Source organism: Pseudonaja textilis, chromosome Z (genome assembly GCF_049901715.1).
Source record: "Pseudonaja textilis isolate UNSWEBS1 chromosome Z, rPseTex1.2, whole genome shotgun sequence".
In the NCBI taxonomy this organism is placed as follows: domain Eukaryota; kingdom Metazoa; phylum Chordata; class Lepidosauria; order Squamata; family Elapidae; genus Pseudonaja; species Pseudonaja textilis.
Genome location: NC_142008.1, coordinates 319,678 through 344,439, shown reverse-complemented (window position 1 = coordinate 344,439; position 24,762 = coordinate 319,678). Strand labels below are relative to the sequence as shown.

General features: G+C 49.9%; 1 protein-coding gene across 1 annotated transcript; it reads left to right on the top strand.

The window, feature by feature from the left end:
- Nucleotides 1–1,975: 1,975 nt before the first annotated feature.
- Nucleotides 1,976–18,432, top strand: LOC113449942 (zinc finger protein 783-like). The gene is given in 6 exon segments (XM_087915270.1): nucleotides 1,976–2,705; nucleotides 5,419–5,545; nucleotides 6,463–6,579; nucleotides 8,431–8,535; nucleotides 10,680–10,796; nucleotides 17,105–18,432. Coding segments are annotated over 6 exon segments (1,908 nt in total). The 5' UTR covers nucleotides 1,976–2,153; the 3' UTR covers nucleotides 17,995–18,432.
- The last annotated feature ends 6,330 nt before the right edge of the window (nucleotides 18,433–24,762 follow it).

Sequence of the window (24,762 nt, the reverse complement as noted above, 5' to 3'; positions counted from 1 at the left end):
GTGGATAGGAGGAGGGTGGATAGGACTACAAGGGAGGAGGCTTTGGAGGAGGAGGAGGGTGGATAGGAGGCGGGTGGATAGGACTACAAGGGAGGAGGATTTGGAGGAGGAGGAGGGTGGATAGGAGGAGGGTGGATAGGACTACAAGGGAGGAGGCTTTGGAGGAGGAGGAGGGTGGATAGGGCTACAAGGGAGGAGGAGGAGGGTGGATAGGAGGAGGGTGGATAGGACTACAAGTGAGGAGGCTTTGGAGGAGGAGGAGGGTGGATAGGACTACAAGGGAGGAGGCTTTGGAGGAGGAGGAGGGTGGATAGGACTACAAGGGAGGAGGCTTTGGAGGAGAAGGAGGGTGGATAGGACTACAAGGGAGGAGGCTTTGGAGGAGGAGGAGGGGTGGATAGGACTACAAGGGAGGAGGATTTGGAGGAGGAGGAGGTGGATAGGGCTACAAGGGAGGAGGAGGAGGGTGGATAGGAGGAGGGTGGATAGGACTACAAGGGAGGAGGCTTTGGAGGAGGAGGAGGGTGGATAGGACTACAAGGGAGGAGGCTTTGGAGGAGAAGGAGGGTGGATAGGACTACAAGGGAGGAGGATTTGGAGGAGGAGGAGGGTGGATAGGACTACAAGGGAGGAGGATTTGGAGGTGGAGGAGGGTGGATAGGACTACAAGGGAGGAGGATTTGGAGGAGGAGGAGGGTGGATAGGGCTACAAGGGAGGAGGAGGAGGGTGGATAGGAGGAGGGTGGATAGGACTACAAGGGAGGAGGCTTTGGAGGAGGAGGGTGGGTAGGAGGAGGGTGGATAGGACTACAAGGGAGGAGGCTTTGGAGGAGGAGGAGGGTGGATAGGACTACAAGGGAGGAGGCTTTGGAGGAGAAGGAGGGTGGATAGGACTACAAGGGAGGAGGCTTTGGAGGAGAAGGAGGGTGGATAGGACTACAAGGGAGGAGGCTTTGGAGGAGAAGGAGGGTGGATAGGACTACAAGGGAGGAGGATTTGGAGGAGGAGGAGGGTGGATAGGACTACAAGGGAGGAGGCTTTGGAGGAGGAGGAGGGTGGATAGGACTACAAGGGAGGAGGATTTGGAGGAGGAGGAGGGTGGATAGGACTACAAGGGAGGAGGATTTGGAGGTGGAGGAGGGTGGATAGGACTACAAGGGAGGAGGAGGAGGGTGGATAGGACTACAAGGGAGGAGGCTTTGGAGGAGAAGGAGGGTGGATAGGACTACAAGGGAGGAGGCTTTGGAGGAGGAGGAGGTTGGATAGGACTACAAGGGAGGAGGAGGAGGGTGGATAGGACTACAAGGGAGGAGGCTTTGGAGGAGGAGGAGGTGGATAGGAGGAGGGTGGATAGGACTACAAGGGAGGAGGCTTTGGAGGAGGAGGAGGGTGGATAGGAGGAGGGTGGATAGGACTACAAGGGAGGAGGCTTTGGAGGAGGAGGAGGGTGGATAGGACTACAAGGGAGGAGGCTTTGGAGGAGGAGGAGGGTGAATAGGAGGAGGGTGGATAGGACTACAAGGGAGGAGGCTTTGGAGGAGGAGGAGGGTGGATAGGGAGGAGGGTGGATAGGACTACAAGGGAGGAGGCTTTGGAGGAGGAGGAGGGTGGATAGGAGGCGGGTGGATAGGACTACAAGGGGAGGAGGATTTGGAGGAGGAGGAGGGTGGATAGGAGGAGGGTGGATAGGACTACAAGGGAGGAGGCTTTGGAGGAGGAGGAGGGTGGATAGGAGGCGGGTGGATAGGACTACAAGGGAGGAGGATTTGGAGGAGGAGGAGGGTGGATAGGAGGAGGGTGGATAGGACTACAAGGGAGGAGGCTTTGGAGGAGGAGGAGGGTGGATAGGAGGAGGTGGATAGGACTACAAGAGAGGAAAGTTTGGAGAAGGAGGAGGGGAGAGGATTACAAGGGAGGGTTTTTATAGGAGGAGGTGAGTGGTGAGGACTACAAGGATTGGCTTTTTCTAGGAGGAGGGTAGCGGAGGACTACAAGGGAAGTGGGGTTTGCATAGAGGTAAAGGAGGATTGTGGGGGTCTTTGGTGCTCCTTGAGCTTGGTTGTTTTCTTGCAGACGTTTCATGACCCAACTAGGAAATATCATCAGTGTTAAGAAGCAGTGGAGTTTGTTCTTATTTTTCATTTTTTAAAAAAATGAACCAACTCCACTCCCTCTTAGACCTGATGACATTCCCTAGTTGGGTCATGAAACGTCTACGGGGGGGCGGGAACCCCACCAAGCCCAGCCGCAGTGACCGATGTTCTCTCCTTCTGATACCCCTTCAACGGCCTTTTCTCTCTTTCCTGAGGAAAGAATCCCCCCCGGATTGCGCAATGGAGTCCCGCCCTCAGGCCCCTCTTCTCCCTGAGCAGACTTTCGACCGGGAAGTCAAGCAAAACATGGCCGAGCTTTCGCTCTGGACCGTCGTGGCCGCCATCCAAGCGGTCGAGAGGAAAGTCGATGCGCACGCCAGCCGGCTGCTCAACCTGGAGCGCCGCGTGATGACCAACGAGAAGAAATACGTGGACTGCGAGAACGCCGTGGTGGACTTCGGCAACCAGATGGAGTGCAAGCTGATGGCACTGGGCACCCTCATCCAGGAATACGGGCTGCTCCAGAAGAGGCTGGAGAACATGGAGAACCTCTTGAAGAACCAGAACTTCTGATCCTCAGGCTTCCCCGGATCCAAGGGGGAGACGCCAAAGGTGGGAGGATTGGGAGGAGAATTGCTCGGTTTTCCTGGCGGGGGAGAGTTCGCAACGATGGGAGAACTTCTTACTTTGGAGGGGGGGTTAGAGGAGTTGAAAAGGGACGTGGCCGGCCAGTGGCTAAGACTCCGAGCTTGTCGATCAGAAAGGTCGGCAGTTTGGTGGTTCGAATCCCCAGCACCATGTAACAGTGAGCTTCCATTCCTTGTCCCAGCTTCTACCAACCTAAGAGTTCAAAAGCGCATAAAAAATGCAAGTAGGAAAATGGGGACCTCTTTGGCGGGAGGATTCCTCCGTGCGCCTTCGGCATTTAGTCCTGCCAGCCACATGACCACGGAGACGTCTTTGGACAGCATGGGCTCTTCGGCCTTGTAACGGAGATGAGCACCGCCCCCTAGAGCTGGAAATGACTGGCACGGATGTGCGAGGGGAACCTTTCCCTTTTTAAAGGAATTGAGATGGGGAGGGGGAGAGCTTGGGGTTTTTCTGGTGGGTGTTTCACGACCCAACTAGGGAGAGGAGGAAGAAGACGAGGAGGAGGAGGACTGTGGGGTGCTAGATGCTCCCTGAGCTCGGGGGTTTTCTTGCAGAGGCCCTTGGTGCTCTCTCAGATCTCTTGTTTTCTTTCAGACGTTTCATGACCCAACCAGGTAACATCATCAGTGCTAGAAGGGAGGAGGAGGAGGAAAGATAATCTGGGCAAGAAGGGAGTTTGGGGGGTTGTGAAGAGGAGGAGGACCCCCATGGGGTCCTTGGTGGTCCCTGAGCTTGGTGGCTTTCTTGCCGATGTCTCATGACCCAACTAGGTAACATCAGTGAAGTGAGTGTGAGGTTTACTCCCATTTTATATTTCGTACTTGCCTTGCCAGAGGTGAGTTAAATCTGACTTGGAAGCCAGTTTTTTTAAAGATACCCAACTGCCTCCAGCAGAATTTAAAAAAGCCTTAATCGAGGGCGCCCATTTGGACCCCAAAACAAAATGGCCTCTTTCTGTTTTCAGATTTCTGTGACAAAGCAAGCTCAGCCCCCCCAGCCTTCACATCGGCCTGGGCTGCTGTATATATAGGTCATGCTAAGCTAGGCTTATTTTAAGCCTAGATTGTTGGAATAAGGTGGCCTAGAGGTGGAGCTCTCACCTCACAATCAGGAGTTTGATCCTAGGTAGAGGCAGATATTTCTCTCTCTGGGTACAATGAGAATAATATTTGCTGAACAAAACTGCACTGGTGACAGGAAGGGCATCCGGCCAGTAAACACACTGTGAACTCCATTCAGTTGCCCAGATTCCACCCCACAAGGAATTATGGTGTCGTTAAAAGAAGATGATTGCTGGAATAAGCCACAGTTGGCTGGCTTAAACCCAAAATGCCAAGGTGTCAACTGAGAGTATCCGTTTTAATAGGCCAGACTTGCCCATTGTGTGACTCCCAAACTCCAACCACGTGTTAAGCTTTTTACATGTGACATGTCCCAGCAGCCATGTTCTAACTGACTTTTCCAGTTGTGGAGCTTTTAAGGGTCATTCGAAAGGGCACAGAGGGGAGCAAAATGTCAGCCCCTCTGCTTACGGTGGCTTTTGTCCAATCCTAACAAGTTGTGTGTTTGAGATGTTGGCTGGTTTGGCGTTCAGTCTCATCCCATCATTGATCTTGAGTTGAGGTCTGCTCCGTCTGAAATATTCCAGGAGCTTGCGAAGGTCACTGCTTAAGTAGACTTAGTGGCACCTGAGTATCTGAGGAACTTGTGCCTTCAAGGGATTGAGATTCCTCCATCTGATGAGACGTTCTCCTAGGTCTAGGTATCAGCAACCTGTGGCTCTAGAGCTGTATGCGGCTCTTTGGGCCCTCTACTCTGGCTCCCTGTTGGGTAATCCCACCACTGGCTGGTCCCGCCCCTCACCCTCCTCTCCCAGTCACTCCTTGCCTGGCCTGAGAAGGTAAAACACAAAAAACAGAAATGAGAAGGCGGGAGAGAGGGAGGGAGAGACACACACATGCTGTCAACTGATAAAATACTTCTCTGGACTTTTTAGAGTTGCCAACAGAAAGGGGGAAGCAGTGCGGCAGCTTGCAGATCGAAAGCGCATTCCATAAATGTTTTCAAAGATAGTAACTAGACGACTGAAGTTTCTGCCGTGCAAAATTCTAACTGGAGAGCATGATTGATAACTCTTGGCTACGGATGTGTCCCATTGGAGAATATTAATTATGATACACCTAGGGGCTGAGGGGAAAACCAGGGTCAAGGGGGACAATGAATGATGTGCCTCAGAGTCCGCTACACCCAGGCAGTGCCAGACTTGTTAACTCCCAATAAATTTTGCTTGAGACTCATGATTTAAATGAGATTAAGTGCCAGAATCCTGACACACACACACACACACACATTTCCCACAGAAAACACCAGGAGCCACAAAACCTGGGTAGGTGTGGCAGGTGGTGTCATGTGAATGGGTGGGAGTGACATTGAGTTGGCCATGGCCACCCAGGTTTTGTGGTTCCCTGTGTTTTCTGTGGGAAACAGGTCCAAATGTCTCTTTAGGGTTGAAGACCCCTGTTAGGTGTACCTCCCATCCTTTTAGTTGAGATGGAGGAAATATGGACCACCCATCCCTCCAAACAATGCCAATTTTTGGAGCCCGGGTTGGTCCATCTGAGCACCAATAGCTCCTTCTAGAAGATCCAAACCCCATTAACCAATGTGCTTTCAGGTGCCCATAACTTTTGAAGACAACGCTGTCTACTTCTCAGAGCAGGAATGGGGCAACCTGGAGAAATGGCAGAAGGAACTCTACAAGAACGTGATGAAGAGTAACTACGAGTCACTGGTCTCCTTGGGTAAAAAAAAAAAAGAGCTTTTGCTCCTCATGGGTTGAAAACATGAATATTGGCTTCCTTGATTGAGGAATCGTCTAAATCAGAAATCTCCAACTTTGGCAATTTTAAGACTTGCGGACTTCAACTCACGGAATTCTAGGAGTTGAGGTCCGCAAGTAGCTAAGGTTGAAGAGCCCCCTGGTCCAGATGACGGCCTCCTTCCAGACTGGTCCCTAGAAGTCCCTCAGGAGAACATCTGGAGAACATTTCCGTGATTTCCACTCTGATGTGTCCAGTTCTCCTGTTTGCTTTTAGTTTCATTTTGAAGCTCTATCCTGGGTTGTTACAGCTCTTCAACTCTCAAACTTGTTGAGAAAGTCATAATCAGGATGAGCTGTTGGGGAGGAAATGGAGCTTAATGTGAAGTTTGACAAACGAGAGGGTGGGATTGCCCATCAGAAATTATTTTAACATCTCAGCGTTTTTGCAATTGAATAGAATTTGGAAATTGTAATTTTCGGCATCTCAGAGGAGGGATTTGTAAGACGATAGGAAGCAAAGGATGGGCTGATTCCTCCTTCTTGTGCCTGAACCACCTTCTCAGTTCCTATTGGATTTTCTGGTAGGGTTCGGTTTTTATTTTACAGCTAGTCCTCAACTTAACCACAGTTCATTGAGTGACCATTCAAAGTTACAACATCCCTGAAAAAAAAAGGGACTTAGGAACCTGTTTCACACTTAACGACCATTGCAGGGTCTCCGTGGTTGCGTGATCCAAATTTGGACCCATGGCCACATGATTCACTTTTGTGACCAGAGAAAATGAGGTGCTTTACTGCTCAACTGTTTTTGACTGTTACGGGAAACAGGAAACTCAACTTAGATTTTTCATTCCGATCAAGCTTATCTTGCAAAGGGTGTGCTCTTTTCTCCAACAGACTATGCCATCGCTAAACCAGATCTTCTGTCCCGGATCGAACAAGGGGAACGTCCCTGCACCGAGGAAGAGGAGGCAGCAACAACAGACAGAGTGATACCTTCGGAACCCAGCCCAGGTAAGAAGGAAGGGGCTAGAATCAGGGGTCTCCAAACCTTGCAGCTTAGTGGACTTCAACTCCCAGAATTCCTTGGCCAGCCTCTCGGCTCAACCCAGCAAACAGGGTGCAAAACAGGAGGCAGGATTGTTAAGTCTCGGTAGTCCTCAGTGTACGACCGGTTGCATAGCAACTGCAAAATGATGGCAGACTTGGCAAAGTACGCGAACAACCCGGTTTTGATGGTCAGTCATACATAGAATCGTATGCACGATTGCATTTTTGGCACTCAGCACCTGGCCTGCAGTCTTGGGACCAAAATTTACAAGGCTTTTGCCCCAAACGGGCATCTACAGGCAGTTCTCAACTTATAACCCTTCATTTAGTGACCATTCAAAGTTACAACGGCACTTGAAAAAGGAACACACGACAATTTTTCACCCAACCGTCATCGCATCCCCGCCATCAAGTGATCAAAAATCAACTGACTCAATTTTATGATGGTTACAGTGTCCCGGGTGTCACGCAATCCCCTTAATCAGTGTTTTTGAGTCATTTAAGAACTGTGGCAAGAACGTTCGTAAATGGGGCCAAGCTCACTTCACATGCTTAGCCACAGAGATTTTAGCCTGAATTGTGGCCGTAAGTTGAGGACTACCCATAAAAGAATACCTGCAGTGAGTTTTACAATCAAACGGCCTTGTTGGCTTTGAAGGAATGCAGGGAAGAGCAGGACAAGGCAGCCCCGAGCCCCTCTGGCTTGGGATGGCTTGCCAGCAGGGAGGCACAGGGGCAGGATGACCAAGCAGTGAAAATGAGGCATAGCGGAGTTCAAGCGTTGGACAAGGATCGCCCCCTCGTGATTCCTGAGCATGGAGAGCGGAGAGGAGACAGGAACAGCGCAGGCAGGGATGGAGGGCTGCTGGGGTAATAACTGGTTCAGTGATCGCGTGCTTTATGCCCGCACGCACAGGAATAGCTTTCTAATAACACTTACCTGCTATGTTACTACGGAGGAGTAATACAGCTGAGAATCAGCTGAGAGGGTATAGGCAAGTACAGCGCAGGGGTAAGCGGGTGGACCCATATAATCACCGGAGCAAACCGGTTTGCTGCCAGGTGATCGAAGGTTAGGGGTTCGCCTGAATGGGTTCCATCGGCTAGAATCCCACCCCTGAGTGGAGGCCAACCCAACAACTCCAGAGGAGAGTGCCCCCTCCCCCCTCTTCACAAGACACACCTGGGGACTGAGATTTAAGGAGGGGCTGCAGGGCGGGGCATTTGTCAGGAACAAACATGGAATTTGTAGAGTTGTGTGTGCACCATTGCTGACATCTAGCATTTGGAGAACTGCTTTCTTCTTCCTTGCTTTCTGGTTTCATTTCTTTGTTCCTTTGCCTTGCTGCGCTTCTTGTTTTGTACTAGCAGTGTTCGCTGGACTGCGTGTAGCCAGAGGCTGGTATGTGTGTGTGGGTGTGTGTGTGAGAGAGAGAGAGCTTTGCTCTGGGATTTGCACAGTGGTGTGGTATAACAACTGATTTGGTGAGCGCGCATGCTCAGGGCTTAAAAAAGCCAGTTTTTAACTCTAATACTTACCTTCTACTGCAGCCCCAGTGAGTAAAACAGCTGAGGCTCTGGATGTGCTAAACAAACAGGAAATAAAGCACAACAAAGAATGGGGGGGGGTAAATATTCACCAGAACCGCTAGCTCGTGCAAACCGGTCGAATCCCACCACTGGATTTGCACAACGTGGAAGTGTTGGGGGTGGGGAGTTGAAGCATGAAAGGGAAGTTTGACCTGTCGGAAAGGTTCCCTTCGTGCCTTGTCCCGGCTCATCATCACAACCTCTCTGTTATGTCATCCAACACAGAAATCCTGGTTTTTCGACCCTGCCTCTCCTCCCCAGCAGAAGGGGGTCACAGCCAAGAAGGGGAACAGGGAGAAGGACGGAGAGTCCCACAGGCATCCAGCGTCGGTAAGTGGCAGCTAACCGCGTTGGGAAAGTTGAGGTATTTTTTGGGGGGGGCGGGTCTGCAGGCCCAAAAAAGGGGCTTTGTGCCAACAAGCATCTCTCCGAATGCCGATAAAATCTTCCTTTCGGGTTTCCCTCGCTGATCAAGATTTTGCGATACATGGGAAAATTCTGGATGTGTGGGAATGGAGGAAATGGTATAAGAAAGAAGGGATAATAAAATAATAAAAAGTCCCTTTTATAAGAAAGGGACGCAGTGGCTCAGAGGCTAAGACGCTGCGCTTGTTGATCAGAAAGGTCGGCAGTTCGGCTGTTCGAATCCCCGGTGCCACATAACAGAGTGAGCTCCCGTTCCTTGGCCCAGCAACTTCTGCCAATGCAAGTAGAAAAAGGGAGCAATGTTCCCTGCGCCTTCGGCATTTAGTCATGCCGGCCACATGAGCATGGAGACGTCTTTGGACAGCGCTGGCTCTTCGGCTTTGAAACAGAGATGAGCAGCGCCCCCTAGAGCCGGAAACGAGTAGCATGTAGGTACGAGGGGAACCTTTATCATTATGTTATAAGAAAGAAAACATGCTTTCTGTTTTAGAAAAACATTGAACACAAAATATATTACAATACAGCTCGTCCTCGACTTACAACAGTTGGTTTAGTGACCGTTTGAAGTTACAGCAGCAGTAAAAGAAAGTGGCTCATGCTTGTTTTTCACTCTTAACGAACATTGCAGCACACCTCCGTGGTCCAGGCATCAAAATTCAGACGCTTGGCAACTGGTTCATATTGATGGCAGTCGCAGTATATCCCCGTTTGCGACATTCTGACAAGCAAACTCAATGGGGAAGCCAGATTCACTTAACGACTGTGTGACTAACTTAACAAATGCCGTTATTCACTTTAACAGCAGTGGCCAGAAAAGTCATAAAATGGGGCAGAACTCACTCAACCACTGTTTCATTTAGCAACATAAATTTTGAGTAAGTTGAGGACTTACGGTAGTATGTAAGAGGTAGTATTCCTCTTACAACCATTCACTTTAATGTCTGTTCGAAGTTACAACGGCATCCCAATTTTCACAACGTCAGAAAAGCATTGAATACCAAATATATTGAAATAGTTGAAGAAAGGCAGTTCTTGAGTCATAGCCATTGGTTTAACGGCGGTTCAAAGTTACAAGGGGACTTGCGACCGTTTTCAGGCTTACAACCACTGGGGCCTCCCCATGGTCACGTGATCAAAATTCATTTACCACAGCTGCCAGGGTCTCCCGGGGAAGCCCGATTTGCTTAGCAGCTGTGGGACTAACGCAGGGAATCGGCAACCTTAAACACTCAAAGAGCCATTTGGACCCGGAAAAATAACATCACCAGAAGCCACAAAACCTGTGTGGGCGTGGCCAACTCGATGTCACTCACTCCCACCCAATCACATGACCCCTCCCTAGCCATGCCTACTCAGTCACAAAATCCTCTCTCTCTCTCCCCTTCTCTCTCCCTATCTTCCCACCTCTCTATCTTCCCCTCTTTCTGTATCTCTTTGTATCTCTGTGTCGTATCTCTCTGTCCCTCTCCCCCGTCTTTACCCCTCTCCCCTCTCTCTGTATGACTCTCTCTCCCCCTCTCCCCCTCTTTCTGTATATCACTCTGTGTGTGTTTATATCTTTCCCCCCCTCTGTTTCTCTCTCTGTGTCTCTTTCCGCGGCTGGGCCAAGCCAGCTCTCTTGGGGCTCTTGGCTATGCCTTTTATTTCTTCTTTGGGCGACACTCCGTCTACCCCCCGTCCTTCTTCTTTCATAACCCCCTGGCCAGCTGTGGCAGGGCCGGGAGGGTGCGCACAGGGAGGAGACCCTCCTTAAGCGAGCAGCTGACTGCAACGACTACGGTGATTCACTTAAGTGTGGCGTGGAAGGTCGTAAAAGGCGGGGCGAACTACCTGAAAAACTGTCTCGCTTAGCAAGGGAAAATGAGTTCACTTGCGGTCGTTCTGTTGTGGTTGTTTGGTAGTTAGAAAATCCGATTCCTGCTAAGGGAGGCCGCCGCGAAGAGCCTTGCTTTATTCTTGGGATGCATGCAAGGATGCGGGTGCTCGGCAGGATGAGGTGCATGACCCCAAACCAAATGACGAGTGTCGCCTTCTCTTCGGTTGAACAGATGACGAAGTTGCCCAGACGTCCTTCAGGTCTCAAGGGAAGCGAGATCTGGAGAGGACCATGGAGGCCGCCCCAGACATCTCGGACAAAGGCGAGCTTCACGTCCCGCCAACTATGGGTGAGTTTCTTGCTGGACAGAACCACGATTGTTTTTCATGTCCAGAGATGCAAGAACACCGAGGACAGCTCAAATCCTGCCTGCCTTTCATTTTGTGCCCCTATATTCCCCCTCCCCCCTCCTGTCGCAATCGCCGGGCTCGAACCACTAGAGGGTTCCCAGGTTTGCTAAAACTGAGGCCCGTTGGCTGTCATTCGAACTCTGAAAAAAACTCCCTTTAGGCGGCCGGGCACGCTTCTGAATGCAGGCAGTCCTCGACTTACGACCATTCGTTTTTGTGACCGAAGTTTTGACAGCCTTGAAACACGTGACTTGCAACTAGTTTTTCCACATTCAACGATGGTCGCAGCCTCCCTGGGGCGATGGGATTGCAATTCAGACGCTTGGCCGAGAGTTCCTATTTATGACGGGTTGTAGCCTCCTGGCTGGGGATCATGTGGTCCCTCTTGCGATCTTCTGACCAGCCAGATGCTGGAGTCCCTTAAGAATCATGTTCCTACCTACAGTGCCACAGGGGTTTGAACACAGTACTGCGGGCTACTTCTGCTGATCACCGTCTGCCAGGAGTTTGGCAGTTCGGATCTCACTAGGCTCAAGGTTGACTCAGCATTCCCTCCTTCCGGGGTGGGTAAAATGAGGACCCAGATTGTTGGGGACAAGAGGCTGGCTCTGTGAACCACTTAGAGAGGGCTGGAAAAGCACTGTGAAGCGGTATATCAGTCTAAGTGCTATTGCTAAGTGCTTTTTGGTGCTAAAAGGGATGCGGTTTGAATCCCTAGCCGCGTAATGGAGTGAGCTCCCATTACCTTGTCCCAGCTTCTACCAACGAGCAGTTTGAAAGCATGTAAAAATGCAAGCAGAAAAATAGGGACCCTTTTGGTGGGAAGGTAACAGCGTCCGTGCGCCTTCAGCGTTTAGTCCTGCCGGCCACATGACCACGGAGACGTCTTCAGACAGCGCCGGCTCTTCAGCTTTGTAACAGAGATGAGCACTGCCTCCTAGAGCTGGAAACGACCAGCACATATGTGTGGGGGGAACCTTTATTGCCACCTGGACTCCTGCAGGGATTCACTGAACAATGGTGGCAAGAACAGTCATAAAATGGGATGTAAACCCCACCCCCGGCTCCATTGTGGTCGTACGTCGAGGATTACCTGTATTCCACTCAGCTGCTGGGCATGGGGCGGGCTGCATCTCCTCACCCCAATCTGGGAGTCTGATTATTGATGCTTTGAGGCTAGCTGCAGTTTTCCTCTTTCCAGCCAGCAGATTTTCTTCTTAGGTTGTCACCGTTAAACTTCTTCCTTCCAGGTTGTCCATCCGGCCATCTGTCCATCTGCTGTGGGGAGTGGTCTCTGGGGCTTAATGCAGGGGGCAGTCGTTCTTTCTGCTGCTTTGTAGGCCAATTCCCACCCCCATCCTGACCCCACATCTCCTGACCATCTTCTATCTAGACCAAAGACTCGGGAGGCGAGAATCCTTTGGCCTGGTTGCGTCCCCGTCCTCGGTGTGTCTGTCTGTCTCTGTGGTCCGTTGCCAGCTTTTTCCTGTTTCATGTGAATTCGTGGGAGCAAGCTCGGGTTGCGCTAGTTTCCTCTGGATATAGGGAGTCTTTGACTTAACAACCATCCATTAAGTAACCGTTCAAAGAAAAAAAAAGTGACTTACGAACAGTCCTTTCATTTACAACTATCCCAGCATCCTCTCGGTCGTATGATCAATATTCAAGCATGTATTTGCGACGGTTGTAGCATCCCGTGGGGGCGGGTAGGGGTTTGTCGCAGAATTGCCTATTTGCGACCTTGCCAACTGGCTTCTGTACAGGAAATGGGGGAAGTCAGATTTGCTTAATAACCACATGGCCTGCTTAACAACGGCAGTGATTTGTTTGACAACTACGGCCCAAAAGGTCTTAAAACCAGGCCTTTGGCTCAGTCATTTTGTTTAGCAGCTGAAATTCTGGTCCGAATTGGACTCATAAGTCGAGGCGTCCCTGCACAGGCCAAAACTTTCTGGGTGCTCTTTTCCCGGCGGTCGCTCCTGGGATGCCCATCGCGATGTTTAGAACTCGTGTCCAGAGGTGTGGCCATCTCCCTAACCAAGGGGTCTCCCAACCCTCGGGTCACGGCCCACTGCTGGGATATGGTCTGTTTAGAACTGGGCCGCACAGGCGGCAGGCAAGCGCATGCACGCATACGAAGCTTTTTCAAGTGAGCGGCAGCCACCGCTTGATCTCGCATGCCAAGCTCCCGCTTGCCCAAGTGCAAGCGCCGGAAGCTCCCTTTGCTCGAGCAGCAGTTGCGAGTGCTGACCACTGGTTCAAAGGTAATTGCGTGCTCACACCTTTAACTCACAAGGAACTATTCCCCACTGGGCCGTCAAGGTTGGGGAACAATGCCCCTAACCCTCAAGAGGCACAACAGATGATGATGATTCAGTCACCTTGGAAGCTTTAGTGTTGATGGGCAGTCCAAAGCAAAGAGGGTGGACTTACTTTCACAATTATGCCCAGAGTGTATTTACCTTCCTCCCCCTCCCCCCCAGACCAGGTGAGGACGGAGGAAGGAGTGGGTCTGCGTTCCCAAGAACAAGCTAGTAAAAGGCAATCTTGTTATCCGGGTTTAAGTTGGGTGCAAAAAAACCCCGGAACGATGCCATGAGACAGTCCAAGCAGCTTGTTGATTGCCGCTTGCCTTTTGACAAGAATCTTGCCAGACTGACCGCATTCACGTGGAAAGAGGCAAAGAGAGGCTTTGGCAGTCTTCCACTACTCTAGCTGAAGATTCTCCCCTCTCCCCCTCCGGGATCCCCTCCCCCATTGTCCTCATTCAATCCTTTAACTTTCATGGAAGAAACTGAAGCCTCTTGGAGTTCACATCCATCGTCAGGAGTTGACCAGATTCGCTTTCTGACTTAAGGGTGAATTTCTGCCATTCCTTTCTACCCCATGGCCCCTTGCCTTGGGCTGAGCTATTTTTGATGTGGTTTTGCTGCTCAGATGCTGTGGTTGAGGGGGAGTCCCTTGTCTTCGGCTGCTATGGCTACCTGTGGAGAAGAGAGCCTAGATTTGGGTCCAGTGGTCCCTGAATATTTTCCACTGGTTGAGCCAAAGTGAGTATGGGGTTTCCCCACTCAGACCCCACAAGTGTTCCTTTGCCTGCCGTTTGCTCTCCTCTGACATCTTGTAAAGCTTCCTTGTAAAATATAAACCCTGATCTGTTGGGCCCAGGATGAGTCACGCAGCTGTATCCTAATCTATTAAATCTTTAAATCTGTCTATATATATAAGTGAAAGAGCACCCATGCATCATCACAAAATCCCCAGAACTGTCAAGCTTACAAACTTGTAATTTGGTACATATGTTCCTCTTGGCTTCTAGGAGCTCACTAAAAAATGATTTTTCGAAATGACCATCGGAGCATAGAATATTTCATTAGTCTTTCTTATACAGCAATTAACACGCTCTGATGCTAAGGAGTTCTACTTCCCTTCCCCACTGGAAAAGAAATCTCTTCCAAATGCAAAACACAAGCAGAGGAGAGGAGTTTCAGTTTTAGTTTCACAGCACCAAGCAGCTTTAGTCCAGAATAGTTGAGCTAAGCCACGCCCAGGCTCCTTGCTGTCTCCTTGCTCACACAGCAAATACTGTTTCAGTTTCCAAACAGCCCTCAACACTCACACACACCAACAGGACGCTAAGCCAGATGAATACTAATGGATGCTGGTAGGCAGAGGCAGAATTTCCCCCCCACCTCCTTATTTTCCTCCCAAAAACCTAAGCCTGACCACATAGTTTCGTAGCAAAGCATGGGTATCGAGCTAGTTTTACGTTATTTATTAAATAAATAGATAGTCGAGTGACTCTCACGATAATTACAGCCAAAATGAAACCATAAATGCATTCAGATGGCTTTGTCCCAACCTGCTAAGCCAGGGGTCCCCAATCCTCAGGCTGTGGCGCACTACCAGGCTGTGGTTTGTTTGGAACGGGGCCACATGAGTGGCTGGTTGGCATGCACGCAGCTCGACTTGCGCGAGTGGCCGGCCGATGCAGGCGCATGTAGCTTGACTCCTGTGAGCAGACAGCCAGTTCCCCTCTCTCCTGAAACCATAAAGGTTGAGGGCGACTGCGCTAAGCCACCCTCTCCATTCAATTTGGGGTGGGGGCAACCGATCCCTGGGATGGAGACCCCGAACGCAGGTTCATCTTGGGAGCAGGGACATCTGGGCGTGTCCTCAGGGCAGAGCAAGCGGGAGTTGATGGCCCCGGAGGGTGGCAGGGGCCAGAGGCAAGGATGGCCGAAGAGGCTCCAAGGTAGAGACTTCGGAGACTGGGCAAGGCTGGTTTAGAGGCCACCTGGACCTGGGCTGGCAGGAGCAGGTCAGTGAGCTGCAAGGAGCCGCTGAGAGAGCAAAGAACTTCATGTAAGGACAAAGCTAATCCCCTTTCGGACTTTTTCCCCCGATGCCTTGGGATGGGGGACAGAGGACGGCCACGTTGCTTCTCTCCTTTCATCTTTGTATTTGAGACTTTCTAAAATGTGCTTAGTTGCTTGCCCTCTGCTCTGGGAACACAGTCATGTTCCCGGACCGGGTGGGGTACGATGATCCAGGGTGAGGGTAGACAGTGATGCCAACGATGCGCCCATAAAGTGAATCCTTTATGAATTACAGGTAGTCCTCGACTTACAACCTTAGCGATGTTTACAGAGAGCCTCAATCCTCCACATCAGGGTTATTCCAGAGATGTTCTTTTTCCAAAAGGCAACTTGACTTTCTGGAGGTGTTTTTTTTTTTAATCCCTTGAAAGCCTTTCGCTTCTCATCCCAGAAGATTCTTCAGGGTTGAACCAAAGAAGAAAATGAAGTTCAGCGAAATGAAAAAGCTTCTGGGATGAGAAGCAAAAGTTTTAAAGGAAAGAAAGCAAGAAAGTCCAGTTGTGGCCTTTGTCATATAATATATGCGGGGATATGCATTATGTATTTATTTATTTTGTCATGTTTAGGTTGTGTATGCTGGAGGTGGTGACCCGTTGAGAGCTGTGTGCAACGAAATTTCATTTTAATGTATGCCAATTCAGGTACATTTAAAGTGGCAATAAAGTTTGTTAGCTCAGCTGATTCACGTGGCAGAGCAGGTTGCTGCGCCTCAGCTGAGCTAAAAAACAGCTCACCTCACTAGAGTTGATGCAGAGCCTGGTGTTTTCACAAGTCCTGTGGTTTTCAAGTCTGCACAAAGCGAAGCGCGCTCTCATGATGGAGCTGGTAGGAAAAAAATTGGAAACCCACCACTGCTTCCCACCCAATGTAGTTCTACACCCTCCTCTTCCCCAGTTTATCTTTTGACAATCTCTGGAGCTCCGTTGCTCAGGTCAGGGATGGAGGACAGGCTGCTCCACGGCTGGGCCGTGTGGTGTGATCCAGGAAGCGGCCTCCACAGGGAAGTGGATTGGGAGTGATCCGAAAATGCGGCTGCTTCTGAAAACGCGCCTTGCGGCCCAGGAACAAAGTGGTTTGCTTTGCTTCGTGAATCGTAGCTCCGGAGATCATCGAAAGTTAAGTGGACAACGGCTGACTCATGGTGAGGAGTAGGGTGTAGAGTACCCTAAGGTGGGATTCCCCTGCAAGGACCCAGAGGGGTGGGAAATGTAGCATGGGGTTCCTCCAGCTGTAGAAGTCCTTGGTAGGCCTGGAGCAGGCCTGTGCTAGAGCTCCCAAGGCACCTACCATGTGCTCGGCTTAACAAACCACATGGTTGTTTCATGGCAAGCTGGGTCATCTATGAGGCGATCATGTGGGTGCTTCACTTAACGTCCATCATGCAGGATCTATTACGCTTGCAAGTTGAGGACTACCTGTCTATCCAACAGTTTTTGAAAAGCAAAACTCTCAACACTAAAGGGAGCTTTGGGAATGGTTGGCGGAAATTGACTCCCTGCTGGGTTATTTTGGCGTGAGCAATCGTTCAGAATTCAACACAGCAGGGTGCATCAGCGCCCCCCAGAATTGGCTCCCATTCTTGAAAGGGCTACTTCGGTTCCCTCCCATCGTGCAGAGCCAGAACTGGCTGCATTTCCTTTGTGCAGAAGGAAAGCAAACCAGGCTCGCAGCAGCGCAGGGAAGAGGCTGGGTTCCCTCATGTAGCATGTGGGCAGGCGGTGCTGCAGCGAGGTTGGAACGCAGGGGTCTTTCAGCCGTGCACAAAGAGGGTCCTCCTTAGCCCATTGACCAGGGCAGCCCGCTGGGTGGATAAGGCTGTGTCCGTTGGGAGAAGCATGCCCCATGACCTTTTCTTTCAATCCCCCCAGATGACGGGCTGGCCTTCAAAGCCGAGGTGCTCCAAGCTCAGCGAGCGCTGTGTGAAAGCTTGGGGCTCAAGTGCACGGACGAGACGCTCCTCCACGCTCACCCGCAAGCAGCCTCCGTCGGCAGCCGGTACTTTGTACAACAACGAAGGCACGCCGAGAATCCCGGGCAGGAAGAAGAGGCTTTGGCCGGAGAAGGCAGCTTCGATGGTCCGGACGCCCCGACAGATTCATGTGACCGCCCGGAGGACAAAATGTTCGTCTGCCCTGACTGCGGGAAACGTTTCCGCCTTTACAAGAGCCTCGTGTGCCACCAGAAAAGCCATGCTGCAGCACCGGCGGCCTGCGAAAAGAGCTTCACCTACAAGCAGCAGTTCACCCTCCACCAGCACATCCACACTGGGGGCAGAGGGTTCACCTCGGTGGCCTGTGAGGAGACCTTTAAGCAAAGCCATAATTTGAAGCCCCTTCCTCGGGGGCCGGGAGCAGACAAACCGTACGGGGGCGCCAAGTGCATGAAGACTTTCAATGTCAAATCATCCTATCGGCAGCACCCCAAGAGTCATGGGCGTGAGCGACCGTACCGCTGCAGCCGGTGCCCGGAGAGTTTCTCCCAAAAGAAAAGCCTTGTCACACACCAGCGGCTCCACTCTGGGCGTGGCGGCAGCTCCTTGGCCTGCCTCTATTGCGGCAAGAACTTCAGCCATCCCTCAGACCTGGTCCGGCACCAGCGCATCCACACTGGAGAGAGGCCCTACCGTTGTGATGAGTGCGATAAAAGCTTCACCCAGAAGCAACATCTTATCCAGCACCAGAAAATCCACCTGCGTGAGCAGAACAGGTTGATGGGTATGGCTGTCCGGGAAGCTCTGCTGGACGCCATCTTCATTTAGTCCAGTCCTGTGAGGACACCAGACTACTTCAAAAAGGCATGTCCTGGACAGACTCCCCCTCTCTAGCCTGGGGTTCAGATTCCCAGACATTGGCACTCCATCGTAGCAAGGACATTTTTGTACGGGGTTTCTAACTATGCTTCCGAATGGCAAAAGCTAACAAAGGGGGTAGTAGTCAAGGACTTCCAGGGTTGTCATTTTGGTTTTCTTTGCAGTGTACAATACTGTAGGGTATTGTGTTTTCACCTAACCACAAGGTCTCCACGTCAAAGTCCTGGAGACGTGGCGACTGTACAGAGGCGATCTCTTGGTTCGCTGTTGGGTGAACTCAAATGGGTCTGAGCAGGACACAATTTTTTAAACGTATATTTTCTGGATTTCTTTTTTTTCTTTGTTGTTCTGTGGAAACTTGAGAAATAAACTAGAGATGTGAAGAAATGGCTTTGTGTGTGGCTCTTGTTTTCCCCCCGACTGTGAATCAGAGCTTGGGGGAGGGGGGGGGCATGTGTGTTAATTTTTTGATTATGTAAAACTACCTAGATGAACAGGAGCATCTTATCATCATCATCATCATAATTTAATGCCCCCCCCCCCCCATCCTTTGCAGGGTGGAGTCTGGGCAACTGAATGGAGCTACTAAAGTGGTTAATGGCTGGATGCCCTTCCTGTCGCTGGAGTTTTGTTCAGCAGATATATTCTCATTGTGCCCAGAGAGAAAATATCTGCCTCTACTTAGGACTGAACTTGCAGCCCCCTGATGGTGAGGCAAGAGCTCCACCCTAGGCCACTGTACCACTTGAACAGGAGCATCTTATACCTAGGATCCTTTTCCAAAATAAATGGAGCGCTTTATTCTCTAAACACTTAAAAAAACCAATAGATGTATTTAAAACAAATCGAAACAATTTAAGGAAAACTGTCGTTTTCGGAGGGATGGGTAGGGGGGGAAACGGCTTAAATTAAGCCATAATGTGACAGCCATAAAGTAACATTTTTCCTACTGATGTTTTCAGCCTGGCAAATTTGGAAATGGTTCGGTCTGAAAGGTTTAGGGTGTTGTACAAACCAGTTATTCTGGCTTGTCTCTCTCAGAGGAAGTTAGAGTCCTGGTTGCATTACTGGCTAAACAAGCCGTACATTCTTTCTTTGGCTCCCAAATTGCCGGGATCTGCTAGTTCAGGAGTCTGCAACCTGTGTGGCTCCGGAGCCACATGCGGCTCTTTCACTCTCTGCTGCAGCTCCCTGTTGGCTGATCCTACCAGTGGTTGGCCCCCTCCCCTCCCGGTCACTTCTCACCTGGCAGGTGGTGATGGGTGGGAGTGAGTGACGGTTGAGTTGGCCACGCCCACCCAGTCACACTGGTTGTTAAATTATTGACTCCCAGTGTTTCTTCTCTGTGGGAAACAGGTCCAAATGGCTCTTTTGAGAGGTTAAGGTTGCAGCGCCCTGTGGTAGTTAAAACCCAAACTAGTGAGCAGAGCCACATGTGAGTTGCAGCGTGACTCCAGCCAGTGAAATAATTGCAAATTGTGTATTTTGAATGAACCTTTTGATCTGCTGCAAAATCTTTGCGTCTATCGTTTTCAAAAGGCCAAAGTGGGACCTTAAATGCCTATGTTGTATCCACCAAAATTGGTGCTCCTTTAACTCTCTGGTGTCCTTCAATGTTGGTTCTGGAGGACGGGAGACAAACTCAGAAACAATATAAGCTCCGAGTGCCGCACTCGTTTGGGGGTTTCCTTGCAGACATTTCATAAGCTACGTAGGGAACAACATCAGTGCTTGAAGGAAGGAGGGTGTTGGTTAGGAGGAGGAGGGCAATGACGACTATGGGGTCCTCGATCCTCTCTGAGTTTGGGTGTTTTGTGGCAGACGTTTCATGACCCTACTAGGTAACAGCATCAGTGTTAGAAGCCTAACATAAGTCTTCTGACATTGTTGATGTTACTTATTTGGGTCATAAAACGTCTGCAAGAAAACCACCAAACTTAGAGATCACCTAGGACTCCATAGTCCTCCTCCCCGCTTGTTTGATCTGGGTTTATTCCTTCACCATCTTTTTCCTTTTCCTTTTTTATATTGTTACATGTTTTCAAATGTTTGAAGTGTTTTTTGTAACAATTTGTAAACCGCTAGTAGTTGGGCGGCCTGTAAATGTAATAAATTACTATTGTGGTCCTCAAACGAGCTGTCCTAGTCTGAGAATATTCATCCAGCGGTCCTCGTGCGCCACCATCCATAAAAGTCAAGCACAAGATCCTAAGTTCCTTGTAAAATTGGGAAGGCCTTTTCACTTGTATTTGCTGGGCGTGATCTACATTCAGCCTTGTAGTATCCGGGTCTTGTATTCAAGAGCGCTATTTAGCAAAAAACACCCTTTAAATCCTTCGCTCAGAATCCTCTTAATGTGGAATTAAATGCCTGCCTGGTTTTTTTTTTGTTTTTTTTTCATTCACCCCAATTCTTCTCTTTGGTCTTTTCCATTTTCACTGCAGAGTTTTGGGTTTTGTTGAATCCCTTGACGTCATATCTCAATAAAGGATTGTTGATGGTTCCCCAGCATTGTTTCTCAGGAACTTGTAAGTTGTGTGGATTTCAACTCTCAGAATTCCCTGACTAGGCATGCTAGGAAATTCTGGGAGCTGCATGCCACATATTTGAAAGTTGTTGAGATTGAGAAAGGCTGATTGATGTGAATTGTTAAATAAACAAAGCATTTTTTTAAGAAGATGGTAGGGTTCGGGGCACCCTTTCTCAACCCTTTCAAGATGGGTGGACTTCCAGCTGGGGAATTCTGGGAGTTGAAGTCCACCCGTCTTAAAGTTGCTACAGTTGAGAAGGACTGGTTTGGGTGTGTGTGCTGTGCATTCCTATGTGTGGTGGGACTAAACCATAACGAATGTTGGGTTTATGCTGTCCTTATTTCCTGCAGCCCTCGCAACCAACCACATCTTAATCAAAACGGAGCCAGAGGACAACTCTGCAGCCCATGAGACCTGGATGATGGCGGGAGAGACATTTGTGGAAAGAATTATAAAGAAAGAAGAGGACTTCGATTCCTGTATGTGGCCAAGGGACTCTCCAGGGGAGACAGCCGACTACAGTGCCAACGAGGGCAGTCTGGCGGAAGAAGCAGCTGCTCATGTCCGCCGGCAGTGTCAGATTGGCCGCCAAGAGCGCCCACAAAGTTACAGAAGTCTCACCCCTTCGGGGCGAAATCTCTCCTTGCCACTCGTGAATGGGACCCCTCTGATGTCACCTCAAGAGACAGGGCAGCCATCTGCCGGTCCGCCGGGAGAGAAGCTGTGGGCTTGTCCACTGTGCCACCAACGCTTCCGACTCCACGTCCACCTGCTGCTCCATCAGAACACCCACCGGGAAGCGCCTGCCGAGCCTGTGCCGAAGGACCCACTGGGCTGCCCCTACTGTCCCCGACGTTTCAGCCGCTCGGATCACCTGCTACGTCACCAGATGAGCCACACGGGCACCCGGCCTCATCAGTGCCCGGCGTGCGAGAAGAGCTTCACAGACAAAAGCAAGCTGACCAATCACTTCCGGACCCACACGGGAGAACGCCCCTTCCACTGCACAGACTGTGGGAAGCACTTCGTCCGGCGGCACCACCTGGCCAAGCACCAGCGCACCCACACGCGGGAGCGGCCCCACCAGTGCCCGCTCTGCCCGAAGAGCTTCATGCAGAAGCACCACCTGCAGAAGCACCTCCGCACCCACACAGGAGAGAAGCCCTACAAGTGCGGCCTGTGCCCCAAGGCTTTCGCCTGCAAGCAGCGCCTGCTGCAGCACAGCTGCACCTTGCCTCCGGTGCCCCCCTCTGAAACCGCCGGGCGGCCCTTGGCCCTCCTGAAAGGGACGCCCACTTCCTGACCCACTGATGCAACCGGGACTTCGCCCCACCTCACCCCCCTTTGCTGGGGCCATTGTAGTTCCGCTTGACCGTCATTCAGATGCAGAAATTCAACTCTCCAGGTGCCATGTAGCTTCCCTTCTTTGTGGATTATGTTTCTAGGGAAATCAGGCTGACGAAGATTCTGTTCGGTTGGACAGAAAAAAAACAAACAAACACTGATCATCCCTTGAAGGTCCTGAATCAGCCTTTGATCAGCCCTGGAAGGTCCTCCATCATCCTTTGATCAATTATTGACAATCCTGAGTCAGCCTTTGATCAGAAGTTCCTTAAGCATTGGGCAAATGTGGTTGACCGATCACCTTCATCTTCATTTAGTCCATGGCCAACTCTGCATTTCATTGTTTAAGAAGGTCCCAAAAGGAAGTGGACCTGGAAGTGAACCGGGCAGAGGCTGCTGTTTTTTGAAGGCTTCCTTGGAGGCTCATCGTCGTGAAGATGTGACTATTAGATCAAGGAAGGAATTCCCTGGTTGTTGTGGACTCTGTTTTGGCTTTCCCCAGGCAGATCCTGGGCCCGTCTGCTCGGAAACCCAAGTTTGAAAAGTGGAATGGCTTGCCCCAGAACTTGTGGATGGTCCATCAATGGAGTTTTTCAAGGAGAGACTAGGCCTCCATTTGTCCAGAATGGGACAGTGTGTCCTGCTCAAGCAGAGGTTTGGAGTAGAAGACCTCTGCGGTCCCTTCTGACTCTCGTTATTCTGCAATTCCCAAGTAAACAGAACAAGACAGGATTTTGATGGGATCACTACTGGACTTCCTGAATTCTCTGCAGCTTTCCCACCCCCTCTTTATTTCAAGGCCCAAAAGATGCCGTTCGTATCTCAGTTGCTTGCGTCGCCTCCGAGACCATGTGTGGGAATTTTGTTGTTGGGATGGGGAGAGACACAGAAAGGAGCCGAGGAGGAGCCAAAGTGTGATTAGGATTATGTTGGTTTTTTTTCATTATGCTCAATTTCTATGCTGTTTTATAAGCGCTGTTGTAACTCTCGGAGGAAAACTTCCCCAAAAAAGCTGAAACTTGGGGATGGGTGGGCCGAAAGAAAAGTGTTCTTTGCTTTTTTTCCCTTCTTTTTCTTTTTTAATTTGTGTAAAGTCTCTGCTTTCTGTGCTCCCTCTTTTCCCTTGATTAAAAAGTTAAGATGAGCTCGTGCATGCGAGGAAATGATAGGGTTTTAAATTTTTTTTTTGTTCTCCCCGAACTTTGGTCAGGCCGTCAAAAATCAAATCTTCACAAAAAGAAGAGAGAACCTTAAAATGCTGGAGAACGAATATTGTACCCAGTGAAGCCCTGCTGGATTTATCTATACATATAAAAGCGAAATATACCACTCGCGCATCATCACAAACTCTCCAGAACCATCAAGCCTACAAACTTGAAATTTGGCCCGGATGTTCCGCTTGGCTTCTAGGGGCTCACTAAGAAAGGGTTTTTCGAAAGGACCCTGGGATCATTAGTATTTCCTTAGTATTTCTTCTACAGCAATTAACACGCTCTGATGCTAAGGAGTTCTACTCCCCCTCCCCACCTGAAAAGAAATCTGTTCCAAATGCAAAACACAAGCAGAGGAGTTTCAGTTTCAGTTTCAGTTTTAGTTTCACAGCACCAAGCAGCTTTAGTACAGAGCAGTTGAGCTAAGCCACGCCCAGGCTCCTTGCTGTCTCCTTGCTCACCCAGCAAATACGGTTTCAGTTTCCAAACAGCCCTCAACTCTCACACACTGACAGGACGCTAGCCAGATGAATACCGATGGATGCTGGTAGGCAGAGGCAGAATTTTCTTTTCCTTATTTTCCTCCCCAAAAACTTAGCCCGACCACATAGTTTCGTAGCAAAACATGAGTATCCAGCTAATTCATTTATATACTGCTTCAACCCCAGTTCATTGTTGCATTCAAGGCCCCTTTTGTTATGGGTTTTATTTTTTCTTGCAGTCCTGTGGGCTAGTGGCCTGAAAGACCATGTTTTCCCCAGGGAGCTTCCATGGATTTCAATCTCTGTCTTCCCTGTTCGGTCAACTGCTCTGTGGCCACCTATTTTGACCACTGATGGCCCACCTTGTTGAGCTTGGAAGGCAGCCTTAGATCTGGGGCTATCTCCCAGAGAGTAAAGATCAGACAATATACAAAATTCAAGTTAGTTACAGGGAAGACAGAAGAAGGAAGGAGGGCAGTGAATTTATTTGGGTGGTCTGTAAGTATAATAATAGCAATTAAACAACACATGGACAGACTGTACCATAGTTTCAAGTGGGAAACTTGAGTCGTTACATTCCGAAACACTGGAGAATTTCTGGTCATTTGACACTTAGAAAAATCGGCCATTGACGGGCACACTGAGCTAAAAGACCTTTACCCACCCTTCAAAACTGACAATCCAAATGCTAAGAATGAAACAAGATCGAAACATTAATGACTTAGATGAGGAAATAGAAGGGGAACTTACCAAATTTATAGATGATACTAAGCTGGCAGGAATAGCTAACACCCAAGAAGATAGGCTCAAGATCCAGATGGATCTCGACAGACTTGAACCCTAAGCCCTATCTAACAAAATGAAATTCAATGTAGAGAAAAGTAAAGTCTTCCATCTAAGCAAGAAAAACCCAAAGGACACATATAGACTGTGTGAAACCAGGCTCAATAGCCGTAACTGTGAGAAGGATCTTGGAGTCTTAGTGGACAACCAGCTAAATAGGAGCCAGCCGTGTGCAGTAGCTGCCAAAAAGGCTAACACAATCCTAAATTGCATTAACAGAGGAATACAATCAAGATCAAGGGAGGTACTAATACCACTCTATAAAGCCTTAGTAAGACCACACCTAGAGTCCTGCATCCAGTTTTG